The sequence below is a fragment of the Pelophylax lessonae genome (assembly GCF_965119305.1).
Source record: "Pelophylax lessonae genome assembly, chromosome: 3".
Lineage (NCBI taxonomy): Eukaryota > Metazoa > Chordata > Amphibia > Anura > Ranidae > Pelophylax > Pelophylax lessonae.
This window is the reverse complement of record NC_138770.1, coordinates 317,041,856-317,064,340: the sequence shown is the minus strand read 5'-3', so window position 1 is coordinate 317,064,340 and position 22,485 is coordinate 317,041,856. Positions and strand designations below refer to the sequence as shown.

Sequence of the window (22,485 nt, the reverse complement as noted above, 5' to 3'; positions counted from 1 at the left end):
GAGCACAGAATGAGACAAATATCCAGAGAGGCTCTTATCTCCATTCAAATGCGCAAGATTTTAAGGCAAAAGGCTTGCATAGCAGAGGCTGCCTGTAAACAGCACTGCACATGTATGCCCTTCCAAAAAAGACTAGTGGTGGGACACTGGACTAATTCATCAAGGGGGTCACAGATGGGAAGGTTTTCTGCCTCATAGGAAAACCACCCTCCACAGTCGCAGATCACCTGCATCTACAGGGTACAAGATAGAGCTGAAAACTCTACTGCATCATTGATTTCTTTCAAATCCCCCCCAAAAAATGTCCAAGAACAGTCAGATTTGAACCACCTCTTGTCTCTGGGAGTTGTTGTACCAGTATTGCCACAGGACAGGTTCAAGGGATTCTACTCTAATTTGTTCACCGTACTGAAGCCCAACAGTAGTATTCGTCTGGGCATAACAAATTCCTTCAAATTCAAAAAGTTTGCATGGAATATGCAAAGTCAATAATTCCCTTTCTGAGACCAGGGGAATACATCACATCCAAGGACATCAGAGATGCCTATATTCATATTCCAATTTACCCAGCTATTTCTACGCTTTGCAGTGGCAGAGCCCTTTGGCCTATCCCTGCTTCCAGGATGTTAACAAAGATCTTAGCACCCTTGCTTGCCCTTCTCAGAACTTAGAGCATCCAAGTGGCAGACTACCTAGAAGACTTTCTCCTGAAGGATTCATCTCCCTTACAACTCCCCACAAATGTCTAAGACTAATCCACTGCGCTTCCAGCTTTTAATTGGGTGATCAATTTCAACAAATCTGCTCTCCAGCTCCCCATGCCTAGAATGCCTGGGGTCTGATCCTGGATCCCAAGCAGAAAAAGTTCTTTCACTAACAGCTTGTGCTTAACAACTGAGATCCATGAGAAATCCCACACTGAGATTTGCCGTGAGAGTTCTAGGTCTAATGGTTGCCTCCTTGGAGGAAGTATCTTTCACCCATTTCCACGCAAGAACTCTCCAACCAAACATTCTGTCAGCATTGAAGAAGCAGGTTCTTTCCCTGAACTTACTCATGCTCCCATCCAGCCAAACAAAAACTTCCTTGTCCTGGTGGGTCACCACTCCAGCTCTAACAGTGGGAAATCTTTCCTTCCTTACAATTGAAAAGTTCTTACAACAGACTCATGTCTATCAGGCTGGTGATTAGTCTTCCAATCCTTGACAGTTCAGGGAACATGGTCAAGTGAATAAACCAAACTCCCCATCAGAATCTTGGTGCTCACAGCAGTCAGACTGTCCTAGCACTGGACCCCCTTCTAAAGGGGCACCTGATTCAGGTGCAGTCAGGCAATGCCCCCACAGTGGCAATTATCAACCATCAAGAGGGCACGAGAAAGCTGGCTGCCTTGAAGGAGACAAACCAGATTTTCTCATTCTTATGGACTGAAATTCACTACTCAGCAATTTCTGCAGTCCACATCCCAGGAGATACTGGATGGACAACTGGCAGGCGGGTTATCTCAATCTGATATGCCAAAAATGGGGGACTCTGCATGTGGACATCCTAGCCCCTAGATACAACAGCAAGCTAACTCTGTTGCCAGAACCCAGGATCCTCTAGCTCTGGTCTTGAATGCTCTAACTATCCTCTGGTCTCAGTTCAGACTAATTTATGTCTTTCCTCTGCTACAAATTCTGCCTCATCTGCTCCACAAAATAGAGCAAGAGAGGAAAATGGTCATTCTACATGCATCGAACTGGCTCAGAAGAACCTGGTACACAGACATACTCAAACTTTTAGCAGACTTCCAGAAACCTCTGTAGTTCCACTACAAGTACCCAAAGTGTGAGGATGAGCTTCACCTTTTATTTCAAATAGATCAAACCGTTTGGATTTTGCAAGTAATTTATTGCTCTGATCATCTAAGATAGCATATGCCTTTAGAGTCTTTTCTGGTTGATCCTTGTGGCATATGTTCACCAAGCATATTTTAGCACAGGACTTATCACAGCGGTGAAAATTGAAATTATAGTTGAATTAGGCACTTGGTCTGTATTCTTCCCGCCACTCCTTGACCTGGGAAGAGTTATCAGGCTGTGCAGAACTAGGCTCAAGCGAATAGAAAGCTTGCACATGTTCTTCAGAGCTACACTCTATGCACTTGATGGGCATATATATATATATATATATATATATATATATATATATATATATATATATATATATATATATATATATATATATATATATATATATATGTGTATGCCACATGGAAAGATGTCTATACCATGACAGGAAACAGTAGAATGATTCCAGGGAGTGGGAGGGGTATACAAAAGTACGGTGAGAGAGCTCAGCTTAGATAGCAGAAAGCACCTTAAAAACACAGAGCAATAATAACCAAGTTATGGAAACAGAAAAATGATAACAAATCGCATAGTGTAATACAACATGAACAGCATGGTTGTTGAAACCCAGGTCTTAAAGTGATTGTATACCCCGCTTTCTTATTTTTACCTACAAGTAAGCCTATGATAAGGCTTACCTGTAGGTAAAATGAATATCTCCTAAACCTGCATGGTTTAGAAGATATTCACCCTGCATACATCCACTGATGTCAGCGGCTCATGTGCTCTGAAGATCCGGCGGACCGTGTCGGAAACTCAGAGCTTCTTGCCTGAACCGAGGGCCCTGTCTGGCAGCCGCGGGAGTGACGTCATTGCGGCACTGGCCACTCACAGCCCCGGAGCCTGTGAACCTGGAAGAAAGGACAGGAGAAGATGTCAGCCCTCTCAGCGGTGCCTTTATCTTGCAGGTTTTTTTTTTTTAAAGGTTAGAGGGATTTCTGAGTCTGTTGGGTTGATTTACTAAATCTAAATAGACTGTGCACTTTGCAAGTGCAGTTGCACTAATTTTCCCCAGAACAAAGTGAAGCTTCTTCACATTCACTAAGCTCTGGGAAATATGAGCGCTACTGCACTTGAAAAGTGCAGTCTATTTGGATTTAGTAAATCAACCCCTGTGATTCCTACCTAGCTGCAAGATAAGCTACTTCAGTCTCCATCCTGATCCCCCTTAGAGTGGTCCTGGGCTCACAGCAGAAGCAGGTGAATGGTGATATGGAGAGGGGAGGCACACTTTTTCACTATATAGAAATAAATATGTGGATTTACAATACAGCCCCCTGAATCACATCTGCTAAAAAAAAAAAAAAAAAAAAAAAAACAAAATTGAAAAGCTTATGGCTGCTATTGGAACATAAGCTTGTTTTCAACCTTTTGACTGCCTTTTTTACTATTTACAGCAGTGGCAGTAAAATGATTAAAGGTACACATCAACCATATTTAAAAAAAGCAGTCTTGAGATAAATACTGAGTTGTAGAACACTAATTTACCCCAGTCCCCTTTATCAGTAATCCAGAGAACACAATAACCCTGGTGTAACACAGCTGCTTGTGATGCTGGAGCAACCTCCTTTGCTGCATCTGAAATACAGCAAGCTTGATGTAAAATTAATGGCAGTGTCAAAATGTTTCTCCCAGACACCCATCAGATTTCATCCTGCCTTTTTGAATGTGATTTGGAGTTGCAGGGAGCAGAGAGGAAAAACAGTGCAAACTTTACTTCTGTTGCCTTCCTGCTGGATTTGCAAGGTGGATGCATGCATATTAATGTAAATTGAGTGAAATGTTTTATTTTGGAATATATAGTGTACTGGAATGCAGTAGTAGCTAACTAATGGATTTCATATGTTGTCTGCAATTACTCTATAAATAATTTAATTGGATATACAAAAAACGAAGCCTTTAAAAGTAGAAATTTTTTTGACAGCTACAGGGTTTCCTCCTGTCGCAAAAAAAAAAAAAACAGTCTATTGAGACAGGTGTAAACTGTGCAGCTGAACTCGATAAAACTGTATATTTATGTATTGGTGTTTGGTCATGTCCGTTTAAAGTATTTTCACACTGTTTCTTTTGCTGTGGTATTTCAGGTCCTGCATTTAATGTCTTCCTTAGATATTGCACCTTCCAGCTTGGACCATTCCATGTTAATAAGTTCACTGCTCCTGGGGTAAGAATACAAGAGTTTATTGTTTTTTTGTATTCTATATTGCTATTATTTGTTGTATCACATGAATCAGTGCATTAATGAGCCATAAAGTATAAGTTACATAACTAGCGAGGTTGAAAAAAGACATCAGTCCATCCAGTTCAACCTATGATGTGTGTGTTTGCTGTTAACAGTACATTGTATACCCCTGTATGTTGTGGTATTTAAGGTGCCCATCTAATAGTTTTTTGAAACTATTGATGCTCCCTGCTGATACCACTGCTTGCGGAAGAGAATTCCACATCCTTACTGCTCTCACAGTAAAGAACCCCTTACGTAGTTTAAGGTTAAAATGCTTTTCTTCTAGTTTTAGTGAGTGGCCACGTGTCCTATTGTATTCCCTTTCTGAAAAGTTTGTTCCTTATGCTAGGGTCGCCAGTACAGTATTTGTACATTGATATCATATCCCCTCTCAAACGTCTCTTCTCCAGAGAAAATAAGTTCAATGCTTGTAGTCTTTCCTCATAGCTGATGTCCTCCAGTCCCCTGATTATTTTTGTTGCCCTTCTCTGGACTCTCTCCAGTTCTAGCACATCCTTTGAGGACCGGTGCCCAGAACTGGATTGTATATTTAAGATGTGGCCGGACCAGAGTCTTGTAAAGTGGGAGAATAAGCTCTTTATTATTATTATTATTATTATATTGATTACTTCCCCTTTTTTATACATGCCAGTATTTTGCTGGCTTTGCTTGCAGCGGCTTGGCATTGCATGTCACTGCCAAGCTTGTTGTCGAATAGGACCCCCAGGTCCTTTTCCATCTTAGATTCACCCAGAGGTCCCCCCCCCCCCCAACAAGTAACTTGCGTTCGTGTTTCTGACACCCAAGTGCATTACCTTACATTTTTCAACATTAAACCTCATCTGCGATGTTGTTGCCCACCCCATTATTTTGTTCAGGTCTGCTTGTAAGGTTTTTTACATCCTACATAGAAGTTATTGGCCTGCTTAGCTTAGTATCGTCCACAAATACTGAGATTGTGCTGGATATCCCATTCTCTAGGTCTTTTATGAATACATTAAACAGGATTGGTCCCAGGACAGATCCTTGGGGGACCCCACTTTCCACGCCCGCCGTCCAAGTACTCCCAATTTATCATTTGCCCCTGGAGCCACATATTTATCCAGGTATTCACCCTATGGTCCATACCTACCTTCCTTAGTTTGTACAGTAAACATTTGTGGTGAACTGTGTCAAATGCCTTTGCAAAGTCCAGATACACCATATCCACAGGCCTTCCTTTATCTAGATGGCAACTCACTTCATCGTAGAAGGTCAATAGATTGGTCTGGCAAGAACGATTTTTCATGAATCCATGCTGATTACTATTAATAATACCATTTTCATTACTAAAGTCTTGTATATAGTCCCTTAACATCCCCTCCAAAATCTTGTAGACTACTGATGTTAGGCTGACCGGCCTATAGTTACCCGGTATATATCTCGGCCTTTTTTTAAAGATTGGTACCACATTGGCTTTTTTCCAATCAGCTGGCACCATACCTGTCTGTAGATTACCCATAAAGATCAAGACGGTCTGGCTATCACCTGACTGAGTTATTTAAGAACCCTTGGGTGCAAGCCATCTGGACCCGTTGATTTAATTATGTTAAGTTTCTCAAGTTTAGTTCTTAGTCTGTCTTCTGTTCTGTTAACCATAAAGGTGCTTCCAGAGGTGTATTATTTATTTTAATATTACAAGCTTGGTTAGTGTAGCCCCCCCAATTCTTTTGTGAAGACCGAAGAGAAGAATTTATTTAGCACTTTCGCATTCTCTGTCCTCTGTGGCCAGATTCCCTTCGTAGTCTTTTGTGGGGCCAATGTGTTCTGGTTTCGCTTTCTTACAATTCATATACATAAAGAATTTCTTGGATTTTTTTTACTCTCTTCCACTATATGTCTCTCGTGTTCTATTTAAGCCGCCTTGATTTCGCCTTTACATTTCTTATTACACTCTTTGTAATGTTGGAATGCTGCCAATGACCCCTCAGGCCTTGCATTTTTTGAAGGCATTTTCTTTAGCTTTAAAATGCATTTTTATGTTGGAGTTTAGCCACCCAGGGTTTATTTTTGCTCTTTTAAACTTATTCCCCTTTGGAATGCACTGGCTAATACCTTTTTTTAGTATGTTCCTGAATCACTCCCATTTTTTCTCCGTGTTCTTTGTTCCTAGGGTTCTATCCCATTTTATATTGTCTAGCAAAGAGCGCAGTTTATAGAAATTGGCTCTTTTGAAATCTGCCTTTCTCTTTGTTTCTGATGGGAGTGCCTTTGCGGGCAACTAGACACTACATTTTTGCAAAAGGCATAAGGAAAAGTTTTAGGGTAGTACACTATAATACCAAAAGTATTGGGACACCTGCCTTTTCACGCAAGGGAAGGCTATCCACAAGGTTAACCACTTTAAGTACGGAAGGATTTGCCCCCTTAATGACCAGGCCCTATTTTGAGATTCGGTACTGGGTTATTTTAACGGACAATTGCGCGGTCATGCAACACTGTACCCAAACAAAATTTACGTCATTTTTTTCCCACAAATAGAGCTTTCTTTTGGTGGTATTTGATCACCTGTGCAATTTTTATTTTTTGCGCTATAAACAAAAAAAAGTGTTAATTTTGAAAAAAAAAAACAATATTTTTCACATTCTGCTATGACATTTTAAAAATCTAAATTTTCTAACATTTTAGGCCAATTTGTTTTCTGCTACATATTTTTGGTAAAAAAAAAATTGCAATAAGCGTATTTTGATTGGTTTGCGCAAAAGTTATTGCGTCTACTAACTACGGGAAAGATTTATGTATTTTTTATTGTTTTTTTTTTTTACTAGTAATGGCGGCGATCTGCGATTTTTTTTTTGTAGGACTGTGACATTGCGGCGGACAGATCGGACCCCTAAAGGCCCGTACACACGTACCGATCGTCGGCATACAAACGTCGGTGGACGAAGGATCTGCCGATTGTACGCGTGTTAGTATGGTGCCTCCGACAGATGTCTGCGCACAATCCGCGGACAAAAGTCTTTCTTGCAAACATGAAAATATTTGTATGCCGACACCAGAACGGACGATTGTTCGCCTGTCAGTACACAATTCGGCCGACAGACCGCAGATTTGCAAGACTGGGCATGCTCAGAAAATAGAAAACACAGGGAAAGTTAACCATTACATGACATCACTTCTGCAGTCGGCGGACAAAATTCTTGTGCTGTCCTTGTGCTGTCTTTGCACTTTTCAGCAGACACCGACATCCCGGGGAGAAAAGACGAACATTTGTAAGCCGACCATCGGTACGTGTGTACGGGGCTTAACTGACATTTTTGACACTTTTGGGGGTACCAGTGACATTACTACAGTAATCAGTGCTAAAAATATGCACTGTTACTGTAATAATGTCATTGGCAGGGAAGGGGTTAACTCTGTGGGTGATCAAGGGGTTAAGTGTGAGCCTAGGGGAGTGATTCTAGCTGGGGGGGGGGGGGTGTGGCTTGGGAAATTATCACAGAGACATGCGATCTTATATAGCAGGATCACATGAGCTCTGTGATCATCCCAGGGAGAAGGACGGTCGACTGTGTTTACAACAGCTGACCGTCCTTCTCTCTCAGCGGGGAATGATCGCTGGTGTCAGGCGGCAATCTGAGCTGGCTGACGCCCGCATCGGCTTCCCTGCTGACAATCCGGTGCAGGAGTGCGTCAACGGCGGTGTGCTTGCCCCCTAGCTGCCCCCAGGCGAGCGAAGTAGACGTAGTTCGTTTTGCCTGTACGAGCCAGGCTGCCGCAGTAAATATACCGTAAGCGGTCCGGAAGTGGTTTAGGAGTGTGTCTATGGGAATGTTTGACCATTCTTCCACAAACGGATTTGTGAGGTCAGGCACTGATATGGACAAGAAGGCCTGGCTCACAGTCTCCATTCTAAATCATACCAAAAGTGTTCTATTGGGTTAAGATAAGGACTCTGTGCAGACCAGTCAAGTTCCTCCACCCCAAACTCACTCATCTATGTCTTTATGGACCTTGCTTTGTGCACTGGTCCAAATCATTTTGGTGGAGGGGGGTTATGGTGTGGGGTTGTTTTTCAGGGGTTGGGCTTGGCCCCTTAGTTCCAGTGAAGGGAACACCTAAAGCGTCAGCATACCAAAACATTTTGGACAATTTCATGCTCCCGACATTGTTCCAACATGACTGTGCACAAGTGCACAAAGCAAGGTCCATAAAGAAATGGATGAGAGAGTTTGGGGTGGGGGAACTTGACTGGCCTGCACAGAGTCCTGATCTGAACCCAATGAAACACCTTTGGGCTGAATTAGAGCAGAGACTGCGAGCCAGCCCTTCTCATCCACATCAGTGCCTGGCCTCACAAATACGCTTTTGGAAGAAAGGTCAAACATTCCCATAGACACACTCCTAAAGCTTGTGGACAGCCCTCCCAGAAGAGTTGAAGCTGTTAAAGCAGCAAAGGATGGGCCAACTCAATATTGAACCCTACGGACTAAGACTGGGATGCCAATAAAGTTAATTTGCATGTAAAGGCAGGCGTCCCAATCCTTTTGACAATATAGTGTATATACAAGCATGAATGCTTCGGCCCATTAGGTCCTGGCAATGCAGATTGCAGATGGATAGCTCCCTGTTCTCCTGATCTATCTGCCAGTCTATGACAAAGTAGCACTAGCCATGAAAATATTTTTGCAGTAATTGTCAGTGAGGACTCCACCAGCCAAGAGATCATTAGGTAGTAGCAATCAAACAGATCTTAGCCATCTTGAGTTGGGGCAGATGACTCATCTAGCATTTCCTTCCTGGAATCGATCTGCCCTTATCTCGGGCATGCAGGCAGAAAACCTCTCTTCCCCTCCTGAAAAGTCCTGGAATATTTGACCTCATTTGTCTAGGTCTGAAAACCAGGAAGTAACTGAAGAAAAGTAAAAAAAAATTGTTTAAAACAAGTAAAAATGAAATCCTTTCCTATCCATTTACTAATGCTATTAGCATAAGGATTACAAATAGTCAGTGTTCATTAGAATGAAGTTCAATGTTAAGTCTTCTTTTGAGGTGCATTTATTACAAAGATTATCTTGAGTTATCTGATGTTGATAATTGATATGGAACACACAGCACAACAGTTGCCTTGTATGGAAAAAATGTGGAGTGACTGATGTAGCATTTCATAATATGTGATGTCATTCTTATCGCTTTTTCACAAGACGTTCCAAGGGAATCAATGACCTGTCTCTTGGTAAAGCTCAGAAAAAGGAGTGGAAGTCTGTAAATTCGTTCAGTTGTAAAACTATTAAAATGATCATAGGCAATTTAAATTGTGAGTCAGTTAAAATAAATGATGCTTTTACCTAGACATATCTGCATATCACCAGTCCATGTGATAGCGTTGTTCACTTCAAAACATCTGTAAATTGTGCAGATTAAGATCCTTATCTATGGCATACATTTTCAATCACTCCTATGTGATCAATGCTTGTTAAACTATCATATATTCCTAAATATGGAGCAGGGCTTTAACATTTGTGAGAACAGGCAAGGTTGTCATCAGAAATCTAAAACATGGGTGATATTGATGTCCCGCTTCTATTATAACTGTTAAAATGTAACCCCACACTCTGTTAACTTGCACCAGCAATATTTAGCATGCTTTTTTTTTTTTTTAGGCTAGGTTCACACCAATGCATTCTGCGGTGCATTTGCAGAAACGCACTTCAATCCACTTCACATTAGTTCTTATGGACCACACTCACATCTATGCAGTTTCCACCAGTGTGTTTTTTAGAAAGGTGCAGGACCTTTTTTTACACGCAGCATAGTGCGTTTTTGGCTTTTTAGACTTCAATGGAATCCCATTAAAAATGTTTTAAAAAAATGCATAAACATGCATTTTCCTACATAACAAGCACCTCCTCCAAGCAACATTTAATACATCCTAAAAATGCAAATCATATCAAAAAGGGCCTAAAAAGTGCATCAACTGCACATGCATAGATGGGAACCTAGCCTATGTTACTAAACCCACAACAGTAAAATCAGTCTGTATATGCAGTTAAGCATGTTTGTTATACTCACTGTGGAACCTAAGGGGTTAATCCTATGCATTGTGTAAAAAGGCTGTTTGATCCTGTCTCCTCTGATCCTCCCCTTCTTCCATGCCCAGTGGCGGCTGGTGCTCAAAAATTTTGGGGGGGGGGGGCGCAAACAAACCAATGATGGGGGTTATTATGGACACTGACACCTACTTACTATTGCAGCCACTGATAGTGGTATTCTCCTCCATCCATCCCACCGATCCCAGTCCCTGCTCCTCTGCAGCTCCCCAATCCCTCCGTCCGGCCCATGTGTAGGGAGGGGAGCCGGCTACATCTAGCAGAGAGGGGGAGGCGGCACACAGCGCACACCGGACATCCCACCAGTCCGATCCCGGCGATCGGTCGGTATTAGCTCCCCCAATAAACACACACATAGGGCTGAGTTGAGCAGTGTGGGTCCCGGGACTCACCTCGGTGTTGGGGGTGTCCGGTGCTCACAGCTCTACACCCCGGGGATCGGGTTCCTCTCCGTACTCCGTCCACTGCGTCCAGTATCGGATCCCTCCCTCCAATCGCATCCCCCGCCGCATACCGCCCGATGTTCTCCGAGGAGCGGGCCGGGCAGCGGCGGCTCGCGGCTTCCCTCGGCGTGGCGGCGGGTTCTCTGTCGTCCTCCCCACTGTCCCCAGCCAATGGCATGGGGTTTGTCTTTCGGCCAATCAGAAAGCGCGTATCGGACGTGCTTCCTGATTGGCCAGGAAGAGGATCCATGTGACAATAGTGAATTTTCATTCGCTATTGTTACACAATGGGTGGGCTCGGGACGCACTGCTCTGCGCCCCGGGCCCACCCTTTTTTTTAGCCTGTGAGAGCCTTTGGCTCTAATCACTTGGCTAAAAAAAAATCCCATTGTATGCATGTAGATTAGGGGGCCGCGCCCCTGCACCCCATATACACCGGCCTCCACTGTCCATGCCCCCTAATCATTTCCTGATAGTACAGAGCTTGGGGACAAGCTCAGTTTGGTATGTATTGCTAGGGAGTTTTTTTTCTCTCTTGGGAGAGTGCATGTGATTATCAGTCGGCCATTCAGCACTGTCCAGACAGAGGGGTCAGGGGTCCTGCATCCTTTTAGGACATTCATGGGAGAATGAAAACTCCTCCTACAAGCTTTAAACAGACACTGATAGTGTTTGCTAATGAGAAAAGGTATTTAGCAGTTTATATTTACTAAAATGATTGCTTATCCGTGTTCTGTGTACTGAAGGAGACCAGATATAGTGAATGCAGGGTCCTGGAGTAAGTAACACTTTAAAGAAGAACAATCATTACAATTTTTAACCTGTTTTTTAACCCCATTAGACAAAGACTAGTATCTCACAAAAAGTGAGTACACCCCTCACATTTTTGTAAATATTTTATTATCTTTTCATGTGACAACACTGAAGAAATGACACTTTGCTACAATGTAAAGTAGTGAGTGTTCACCATGTATAACAGTGTAAATTTGATGTCCCCTCAAAATAACTCGACACACAGTCATTAATGTCTAAACCGCTTGCAACAAAAGTGAGTACACCCCTAAGTGAAAGTGTCCAAGTTGGGCCCGAAGTGTCAATATTTTGTGTGGCCACCATTATTTTCCAGGAATGCTTTAACCCTCTTGGGCATGGAGTTCATCAGAGCTTCACAGGTTGCCACTGGAGTCCTTTTCGACTCCTCCATGATGACATCACAGAGCTGGTGGATGTTAGACCTAGCTCTCTTCCACCTTCTGTTTTAGGATGCCCCCATAACCTAGGGTTTAGGTCTGCAGACATGCTTGGCCAGTCCATCACCTTTACCCTCAGCTTCTTTAGCAAGGCAGTGGTCGTCTTGGAGGTGTGTTTGGGGTCGTTACCATGTTGGAATACTGCCCTGCAGTCCAGTCTCTAAATGGAAGGGATCATCCCCTGCTTCAGTATGTCACAGTACATTTAGGCATTCATGGTTCCCTCAATGAACTGTAGCTCCCCAGACCATGACACTCCCACCAACATGCTTGACTGTAGGCAAGACACACTTGTCTTTGTACTCCTCACCTGGTTGCGGCAACACACGCTTAACACCCTCTGAACCAAATAAGTTTATCTTGGTCTCATGAGACCACAGGACATGGTTCCAGTAATCCATGTCCTTAGTCTGCTTGTCTTCAGCAAACTGTTTGCGGGTTTCTTGTGCATCATCTTTAGAAGAGGCTTCCTTCTGGGACGACAGCCATGCAGACCAATGTAATGCAGTGTGCGGCGTATGGTCTGAGCACATTTTTTTCTTTTTTTTCTTTAGATCTTCATGTGTGTTCTTTGGACTTTGATTCAATTTATGGTCATATTTATGTTTTATGATGGTCCACGGAATGCCACACAGTCACTAAATCAAGAGCATGAGCCTCTCTTAAAGGAAAGTGATATACCAAGTCCGTTGTATGGCTCGGTAAACTCCGAAGAGCCATCATCTAACCAGGAAGATTTTCCTACTATCGCAAACGCATCCATGTCTTCTTGTCCAACAGCAAATGATCATCACCTAAAGAACAATGAAGTAGATCAGAGCTTTCACAATGTGACGCCAGTGATTGGTGAGAACACACTAACTTATTAGTTCTATTATTGAATAAAGTATTAAGAATGAATAGGTGTATTTAGAAAATTACTTAGTATAGTCTTGTGTTTTAACAGTACAACACCAGAAATGATTCACTCAGTGTAAACCAACTTGATGGAACTTACAAGAAGGACTTGACACAAACCAATCTAGAATTTATGAGATCATGATGCTTTTATAAGTTTTTAAAATGTTAAAAAAAAAAAGGAGGTGTAAGTAAATATCACGTAAAAGGGTAAACAAAGACTACTGGCCTTTTCCCTCAATCTAACGTCCATAAAAAGGCAACTGAGCTGACTTTAGATCTCTTCAAGGTACATAAGGAATGCATTCAAGTATAACTAAAGGCTAAACTTTTTATTTTTTTAGTATTAGAGTGGAGAGGGATTAGAACACCTGCCAGTTTTTATTGCTCTCTGTGTCCCCACTAGGGAAATTAACCCTATCTATTTGTACCGTTTACCATTATCTTAACTGAAAGTAATAAAAAAATCCCAAATTTTGGGTTGTCCCCAAGAAAGTAATAGAGGGGAAATTTTCCAATGGGGATAGTAGTTCTGGTGACCTGAGGGTCCCCAAGAAATTCCCTCAATTTGCACAGACTTCTTTTCACTTCCTGTTTGGCGATGGGGAAGGAATTGAAGGTAAATCTCCACGATGGGACACAGATTGTAAAAGAAAATTTGACAGGGGTTAATAATCTCCCTTGCTTTATCCAAAATGAAAAAAAAAAAGTTATGCCTATAGTTATACTTAAATGGCTCTGTCAAGACTGCTGATTTTCATACTTATAATATGTAAAAATCCTATGACATAATATCTTTCCATTTCATTCACTGTGATATTGCTAAGTTTATATTGGGGTATCTGTAAAAGTCTATCAGGTGTCTCAAGGTTCTCAAGTCATTATACCCTTATTAGCTCTTAGGTAATGGTAGAAAATGCACATTTCTCTTTCGTTCATCGACGGACACAGCAATCCATAAATCATAAATATTGGGTCATATTGCCTCCTCTAGGAGTAGAACTAAGTAGAACAAAAAACACCTGGCTACACCCATGGGCCGTCCTCAGCTGGTATGTAACCCCCTCTATGCTCTAGGTAATCAGTTTTGATCTGTCTAGTCAGGAGTAAGGACCTAGGCTCCTGGCTGGGATCTCTGGTCCTAGCAATTTTCCCCTTCCTTACATCTTTTTTGTTTTCTCTCGGGGGATCTACAATCAACTACCGGGCTGGGTGTTGGACTGGATAATCTAGATCCAGTGGTCCCCCTAGCCCAGCCAGTGAGTGTGTGCAGACCGCAACTGCGCACTAGGTCGGCTGCGACATAGCCTCATGGACAGAGGCTGGCCCACGAGTTAAACGTCTCGCAGGGTCGCATACGACCGGGCATGGGTCTAAGGCACAGCAGTCCCTTGGCCGACAGCTCCCCTACAACGGTGGCGAGGATTCTTTCTGGAGCATTACCCATGGAAGGGTTAGTACAGTTCCCCTTCTGGTGTTTTTTGAGGTGGACACGGGTAACCTCCAGGGATGGTCGGAGATGCCTGCAGGTTCACTCCTCCCATCCTTAAATCCCTCAGGGAGCTGGGCTTCCCCCAGTCCCTTTCTCCACTGTCTGGACCTGAAGTCTGGTGGGGGTCCCAGGGCACAGGATGCAGCGGAGACCCCTAGGGTCTCCCCCGCTATCCCCACTCTGTAAGGGTCCTGGGATAGTATACGTCCTGCCCTGGTAGTCTGGAGGGGTCCCAGTGTAGGAGACCCCTAGGTGCATGCCCTACTGTTTGCAGTGTGGGTGTAGTGCAGGGGGGTCCCAGTGCAGAGACCGGTTCACAGTGCATCCTACCTTTAGGAGGGTCCCCTTACAGAGGGTGCAGCAGTGCAGAGGGTGCAAAAAAGATCCTGGAAGCATGCTTCAGCATCTGAAGCTGATGGAGGCCATTTTCCCTTAGTCTGGCTGGTCTCCAGCTGGCGGCCATGTTTGTGTAGCCCGATGTCACGGGGGCCATTTTCTTTTAGTCCGGAAGACGCTGGAGACAACCGAAGCCTCGTGGGGATGCCGAAGCTCCTCCTTTTTCCTCCTCAGTTTTTTCTCTTCCTGTGCCTGGGACATATGAACAGGGATGGTGTCCATGGTGATGCTGGGTCCGAATTCTCAGTGCTCCTCCAATCAGTAGGGTGAGTCCTTGGGGGTCCCTGTTATATCTGTCTGCTGATAAGTACCCTGAGCCTTGGGGCGATCCTTTAGTGGTGCCAAAAGATTGTTTTTGTACTGCAAGCTCTTTCTTTCCTTTATGGAGCCTCAGGGTCACATCTCCCCCACTGACCCGCTCATGGAGGCGGAAGGTCCTTCGGATTCCCAGCTTTCCATGATTGCACTGACGGTGGTCCTGCAGTCCTTAGTGTCCCAGGTGGAAGTGGCGTGTGGGCAAAGGCCCAGGAGGAAGCATTCCCCGCTTTTCCCTGCTCAGTCTGTCTCATCTGATTCTGAGCCTGATGCCACCTTGGCCCATCCAGGGGGGCTTAATATCACACCCCCAGATCCATCTGACAGTGAGGATGATTCCTCCATGGCCGCAGCAGACGCATTTATCACTGCAGTGCGTGAGACTTTAAAAATGGAGGATGCAGCTGATGTAGCCACAGATGTGGCTGTGACGTTTTGTACACATAAGTCACCTTGCACTCCAAAGGTGTTTCCTTATGTGCCTTATTTTGATAGGTTTTCCTGTAAGGAATGGGAACACCCAAAATTACCCTTAGTGATCCCCAAACGTTTTGTTGTACATTACCCTTTTGAGGAGTCCCTTTTTTAAAAAAATTGACTAATCCACCAGTGGTGGACCCTTCTGTTTCCAGGTTGAACAAAGCTACCATGATCCCAGTAGAGGAATCCCCGTTCTTTAAAGTGGTAGTATACTCCGCTTTTTAACTTTTACCTACAGGTAAGCCTATAATAAGCCTGTAGGTAAAATTAATATTTCCGAAACCTGCATGGTTTAGGACAGGGGTAAAAGTGACCGTCAAATTCCAAATACAGAACGCCAACAACAAAAAAAGGCATTCCGCAAAACTTGCCCCCATCCAATGCAGAGTGACGAGTGTGCCCCCATTAATGCAGAGTGACCAGTGTGCGTGCTCCCAGTAATGGAGAGTGACCAGTGTGCGTGCTCCCATTAATGCAGAGTGACCAGTGTGCGTGCTCCCATTAATGCAGAGTGACCGGTGTGCGTGCCCCCATTAATGCAGAGTGACCAGTGTGCGTGCCCCCATTAATGCAGAGTGACCAGTGTGCGTGCCCCCATTAATTCAGAGTGACCAGTGTGCGTGCCCCCATTAATTCAGAGTGACCAGTGTGCGTGCCCCCATTAATGGAGAGTGACCAGTGTGCGTGCCCCCATTAATGGAGAGTGACCAGTGTGCGTGCCCCCATTAATGGAGAGGGACCAGTGTGCATGCCCCCATTAATGCAGAGAGACCAGTGTGCGTGCCCCCATTAATGCAGAGGGACCAGTGTGCCTGCCCCCATTAATGCAGAGGGACCAGTGTGCCTGCCCCCATTAATGCAGAGTGACCAGTGCAGATTAGAGCGCCGCATGATTACAAAAAGCCAAGTCATCAGCGGGGGGCATAGTGGAGAGGATCAGAGTGGCTGTGTCTTGCACTGTGGCAGCGCCGCATGATTACAAAAAGCCAAGTTCTTCTGCTTACCCGGCGGAGAGGCTGTCATACAAAGTCCCGCCTCCTGGACCTCCTATGATAGACGTCACCAGTGTTCTGTGTATCATAGGTAGGAGCCGGCCACTCACAGCGCCAGAGCCGCCAAACCCGGAAGAGACGCCGAGGGAAGATGTCGGCTGCCTCCGCAGTGTCCGGGCAACCGTTTCGGGGCTTCGTTCTAAGGTAAGTAGTTCATAATGTGCTAGTATGTGATGCATACTAGCACATTATGCCATTGTCCTGAAGGGTTTTTTTTTTTTGGTATACAACCGCTTTAAGGACCCGACTGACAGGAAATCGAAGGCTGTGGCACCAGCATGTTTACTATGGCTGGTTCGACACTGCAGCCTGTCTTTGCCTCAGCCCTGGTGTCTCAGATCCTAACTGAATGGGCCAAGCTTTTGCGCCAGGGCCTGGGGGTTGAGCAGGTCCCCGCTGTTTATGTTGATTTAGCGGACCAGTTGGTCCATGGGCTGCAGTTTATTTGTGAGGCGGCTTTGGATACAGCTCGTGTGCTGTCCAAACTTTCTGTTTCAGCGGTGGTGATTAGGCGCGTGCTGTGGCTTAAGAATTGGTTCGCAGACCAAGCCTCTAAGAAAGCTCTCATTGATCTGCCCTTTTAAGGCGATTACCTGTTTGGGGCTACCCTAGATGACATCATTAAGGGTATCATGGGGGGGGGGGGGGGAGTACCTTCCTGCCATAGTCTAGGAAAGGTAAAGAGCCTCGTTGCAGACGGGGGCCCTCTTTCTCAGCACATAGAAAATTATTTTGTGCTTCTGGGATGGAGAATAAGGGGACTAGATCTTTCAAAGCTTCTCCGGACCCGCAGACTTCAGCATAAAGGTCTGTCCCCACCCATTATTGGGGTGGGGGGACATCTTCGTTGGTTTCCAGCCTCGTGGACCTCCTTCATGAGCATCAAGGGAATCCACAAAATGATTCTTTTGGGGGTACCCAGAAAGGGGGACAAAGCTTGTCCTTTTCAGGTTTTTTAGGCCCTGAGTCTCCTTGTGCGGATTTCATTCCTGCAAAGGTTCAGGTGATCCCTGACCAGGGAATTAATTTATCTAGGTCTGATTCTAATTCTGACCAGGGTGGTCCTTCCTTTGAACAAACTTCAGGAACCACAGGCCGTGATTAACCGGCTGCAATCACACAGTTCTCTCTCCCATTTTGCATACAGGTTCTGAGTCTGGTGGTATCCAGCTTCAAGACAGTTCTGTTTGCACAGTCTTACATGCAGCTCCTTTAGCAGGTTTGGCTCCACAGGAGAATACTGAGATTCATGGTGAGATCACGGGTTCCTCTGGAAGACGCCGCAGACGTCCACGTCCAAAGGCCACGGTAAGGCAATATCATCCTCGGCTCAGGCTTCTTCCACAATTCCTGTGAGGATAAAACACAATGTTGCCGCGCTACAGGAAGCAAAAATATGAGACCATATGATTGGTCACTAATCGCAGGGGTAAAGCAGCCACACAAAACCTGGAAATTTGCAGATTTGAAAGACATAAAACACTAAATGTGGCGCTAAACCCTAAAATATAACAAAAAAGATGGGAAAGCAGTCCATGCAAATGTAAATGTATCTTCACTCTTGTAGAGGCAAATCCAGAGTAAACCACCACCAGAAGAGCACTCAAAAACACCACCACTCCTTACCAGATATCCTTGATCCCCACAACAGAGATCAAATGCGCATGAATGAAGGATCAGAGACTTCTCACTCAGATATCCAGTTCATAGGAGAAAATATCACATAGCGCAGACTGCTTCACAAGAATTTATTCCCACCAAAAAGAGCCACTTACAGGGTTCAGAAGAAATCCTCACATGTAAAATCAGAATCTCCCTGCCAATTCCTAGGCATCCTGCTGTCAAGCGCTCGGTATATGGCCGCTCTGTGTCCTCCTCGCTGCAGCACGCGTCGCTTAGCACGCCACCCGACGCACGTTTCGACTGAAACAGTCGTTGTCAAGGGGTGTGGCTGCCAGCTACGATCGTGCCTTTTCTAATGACGGAGGAGAGAAGGCCGGAAGTGCGCAATACCGGAAACCGGATATGCGCTCCACAGTCCGGAACCACCCGGACAGGAAGAAGGAAGAAATGGAAAAAACACCAAGGGAGGATGGAAAAAATAAATCCAAAAAAGCGCCCCCAATATTGATAAAAATAGCGATGTTCTCCATGTAGCATGCCCCAAACTTTATAATACAAGCGGGACAATTCAAATCGTAGGATAAAAATATCCACTATATGTTTGATATGCGCTTATCAAACATATAGTGGATATTTTTATCCTACGATTTGAATTGTCCCGCTTGTATTATATAGTTTGGGGCATGCTACATGGAGAACATCGCTATTTTTATCAATATTGGGGGCGCTTTTTTGGATTTATTTTTTCCATCCTCCCTTGGTGTTTTTTCCATTTCTTCCTTCTTCCTGTCCGGGTGGTTCCGGACTGTGGAGCGCATATCCGGTTTCCGGTATTGCGCACTTCCGGCCTTCTCTCCTCCGTCATTAGAAAAGGCACGATCGTAGCTGGCAGCCACACCCCTTGACAACGACTGTTTCAGTCGAAACGTGCATCGGGTGGCGTGCTAAGCGACGCGTGCTGCAGCGAGGAGGACACAGAGCGGCCATATACCGAGCGCTTGACAGCAGGATGCCTAGGAATTGGCAGGGAGATTCTGATTTTACATGTGAGGATTTCTTCTGAACCCTGTAAGTGGCTCTTTTTGGTGGGAATAAATTCTTGTGAAGCAGTCTGCGCTATGTGATATTTTCTCTTTTCCATATTATACACACACCATATCTGAGCCTGTACCTATGAACTGGATATCTGAGTGAGAAGTCTCTGATCCTTCATTCATGCGCATTTGATCTCTGTTGTGGGGATCAAGGATATCTGGTAAGGAGTGGTGGTGTTTTTGAGTGCTCTTCTGGTGGTGGTTTACTCTGGATTTGCCTCTACAAGAGTGAAGATACATTTACATTTGCATGGACTGCTTTCCCATCTTTTTTGTTATATTTTAGGGTTTAGCGCCACATTTAGTGTTTTAATTCCTGTGAGGAGACAAGGACATTGATCTACCAATCAGTCTGGTGGCCCCAAACGTCCCTTGGGGGCTTCCTCTCAGAGAAGACCAGTTGTCCCAAGGGCTGATCTACCATCCTGCTTTACAGTCCCTGGTTTTAATGGCTTAGCTATTGAAAGCCAGGTACTGAGGGATAGAGGTCTGTTTGGATCAGTGATCCCTACTATGGTGAAGGTGAGAAATAGTCTTCCAGCAAGATTTACCATTGTACATTTCTTGATGTGAGTCGATTGGCGCTCATCCTCGATCCTTTTCTGTGGCTCGGATCTTAACCTTTCTTCAACAGGGCGTTAAACAGAAGTTGGCCTGGAGTACCATCAAGGGCCAAATGTCTGTCCTGGCAATCTTCTTTCAGTGACCCCCTCGCCATGCACTCTTTAGTTTGTACCTTTATTCAGGTGGTTAAACATGTGACTCCACCTGTACGGTCACTTTTGATGCCATGGGATTTAAATTTAGTACTTTCGGTTCTTCAGAAACCTCCATTTGAGAATATTCGGGAGATTCCCTTGCCTACGTTATCCCAGAAGGTGACATTCTTGGTGGCTATTGCCTCGGCCCTGCAGAGTATCAGAATTGGCAGCATTATCCTGTCGCTGTCCCTATTTAGTGGTCCATAGGGATAAAGTGGTTCTTCGTCCCTGTCCATCATTCCTGCCCAAAGTTGTCTCTGACTTCCATTTGAATGAGGACATTGTGTTGCCTTCCTTGTGTCCCAAGCTGGCTCATCCCAGGGAATTTTCTTTGCATACCTTGGATGTAGTTCGTGCAATTCGGATATATCTGACAGCTACTGAATCCTTTCAGAGGTCAGACTCGCTTTTTGTGCTTATTGACGGACCAAGAAAAGGGCATGGTGGCTTCTTCGGCTACAATCTCCAGATGGATCAGGCAGACGGTGACTCAGGCCTATTCCATTAAAGGTCAGGTTCCACCTTTCCCTGTCATGGTGCATTCTGCTCGGGTGCTGAGTACTTCTTGGGCCTTCCTTCATCAGGCACAGATATCGCAAGTTTGCAAGGCACCGCTTGGTCATTGGTGCATACCTTCACAAAATTGTATAAGGTAGATACTTTGGCATCTGTGGATGCTTCTTTTGGCCGCAAAGTTATGCAGGCTGCTGTTTAAGAGGGGCTGCTCCCTCTTGAGGGGTGTTTTTCCTTTAAACTTTTATTTTTCAGACAGGGCTCCTGTGACTCGGTTAAGACTCCTGTGTCCTGGTTAATGGCTCCTATGTTCAGCCTTGGGTTATTTTCCCCACCCCTCATTTTTCTTTTGGCACTAGCTTTTGGATGTCCCAGTAGTTATGATTTATGGAGCGCTGTGTCCGTTGATGAACGAAAGAGAAAATGGGATTTTTGTACTTACCGTAAAATCCATTTCTGAGTTCATCAACGGACACAGCACCCACCCCTCTATGGAGTCCTGATACTTCTAATACTGCTTGCTACTAAACTGATTACCTAGAGCAGAGAGGGGGGTTATATACCAAGCTGAGGATGGCCCATGAGCGTTGCCAGGTGTTTTTTGTTCTGCCTAGTCCTACTCTTGGAGGGGGCAATATAACCAAGTAGTTATGATTTATGGAGCGTGGTGTCTGTCGATCTCCGAGAAATTGATTTTACGGTAAGTACAAAAATCCTATTTTTCTAACTAGTGTTAAGCTGGCCAAAGACTGATTTCAAATTGTCGAGTTCAGAAGGGACCAGACACATTTTGATCCATGTGTTGCAATCCCTGTTCAACAGAAGCCAGTTGTTTGGTCAAAGGGACATGCTGAAAAACTTTTTTTGATCAGTGGCTACAGATGCTGAGCAGTGTATATGCTGCCAGCAGCAAGAATTGCTGTCAGAATGCAGTGTCCTGGCAGGAGTGATTCCTCCATTCACCTCGCTGGCATGAATGGAGTAATCTGGTTTTTTTTTTTTTTTTCAGCCATCTGGCTAAATAAAAAAATAGAACTACCCATCTATGGCCAGCGTAACTCATTATGCTAAAGTTGGTATCTCTTTATGTTGCTGTAGCCGAATCATATTTTATAATAAGGGACATAAACCATATTTCTCTATTTGAAGTTTAAAGACTGCACAGAATTATTAAATTTTTACACTGTGAGATGAATTGATTTGGATTTTAGTATAAATATGTCTGTCTAACCATTTGCATCCAGTGGCCACCTTTTTAGGTACATCTGCTTGTTAACATAAATTAGACAAACAATGAATAACATAGATGCATCTAAAAACAAAAAGAATGCAGACATGGGCAGGAGGTTTGGCGATAGTTTGAACAGCATGCTGAACCACACTAGGTTCCATAGCTGTCAGGTCAGAACAGGAAAATATTTCTACATTTGGTACAGGGTCGCCAAAATTGATTGATTATTGAACAATCATCGACTGGTCTGATGAATCTTGATTTCTGCTGCAACATGTAGATGATAGCATCAGCCACATAGTTCTTTATGGCTGCCAATTTGGCAGGAACTGCTTGATGCTGTGGACCAGAAACATTTTTCATGTATTATGGCATGAAGATTTCAGCCTGTTTTTAAGGAAGTACAGCCAAAGCTCATTTGGCTGTACTTCCCCAAAAGATCACTGGGGTGCAGTTCGTTCTGCACTCCTGTGACCCGTTTTCAGCAGACAGTGGGTTGAAGTTTGCTGATGTCCCAGAGCCAGTCCAGGCTTGAGCAAGATCGCGACAATCAAGTCGGTATCTGCCCATCTGCCTGGATCGGCACCCAGCTCAGCTTCTAATAAACCACTGAAAGCCTGACCAAGCCAATCTCGCCCCCTCCACAGCCCAGCGCTCCAGTGAGCGGGGGGGGGGGGGGGGTTGAGCAGAAAGCTGTGAGAACCGAGTGATCTGTGGTGTTAGATAATTCTGT

The 22,485-nt window shown here is 44.5% G+C and overlaps 1 protein-coding gene across 1 annotated transcript in view; it reads left to right on the top strand.

The window, feature by feature from the left end:
* The window catches only part of LOC309549552 (major facilitator superfamily domain-containing protein 8-like), an 83,728-nt gene that overhangs the window by 40,391 nt on the left and 20,852 nt on the right, over positions 1-22,485 (top strand). The window contains exons 6-7 of the mRNA XM_082249909.1: positions 3,977-4,056; positions 12,453-12,744. Of these exons, the coding sequence (XP_082106035.1) occupies positions 3,977-4,056; positions 12,453-12,744 (372 nt within the window). The remainder of the gene's footprint in view (positions 1-3,976; positions 4,057-12,452; positions 12,745-22,485) is intronic.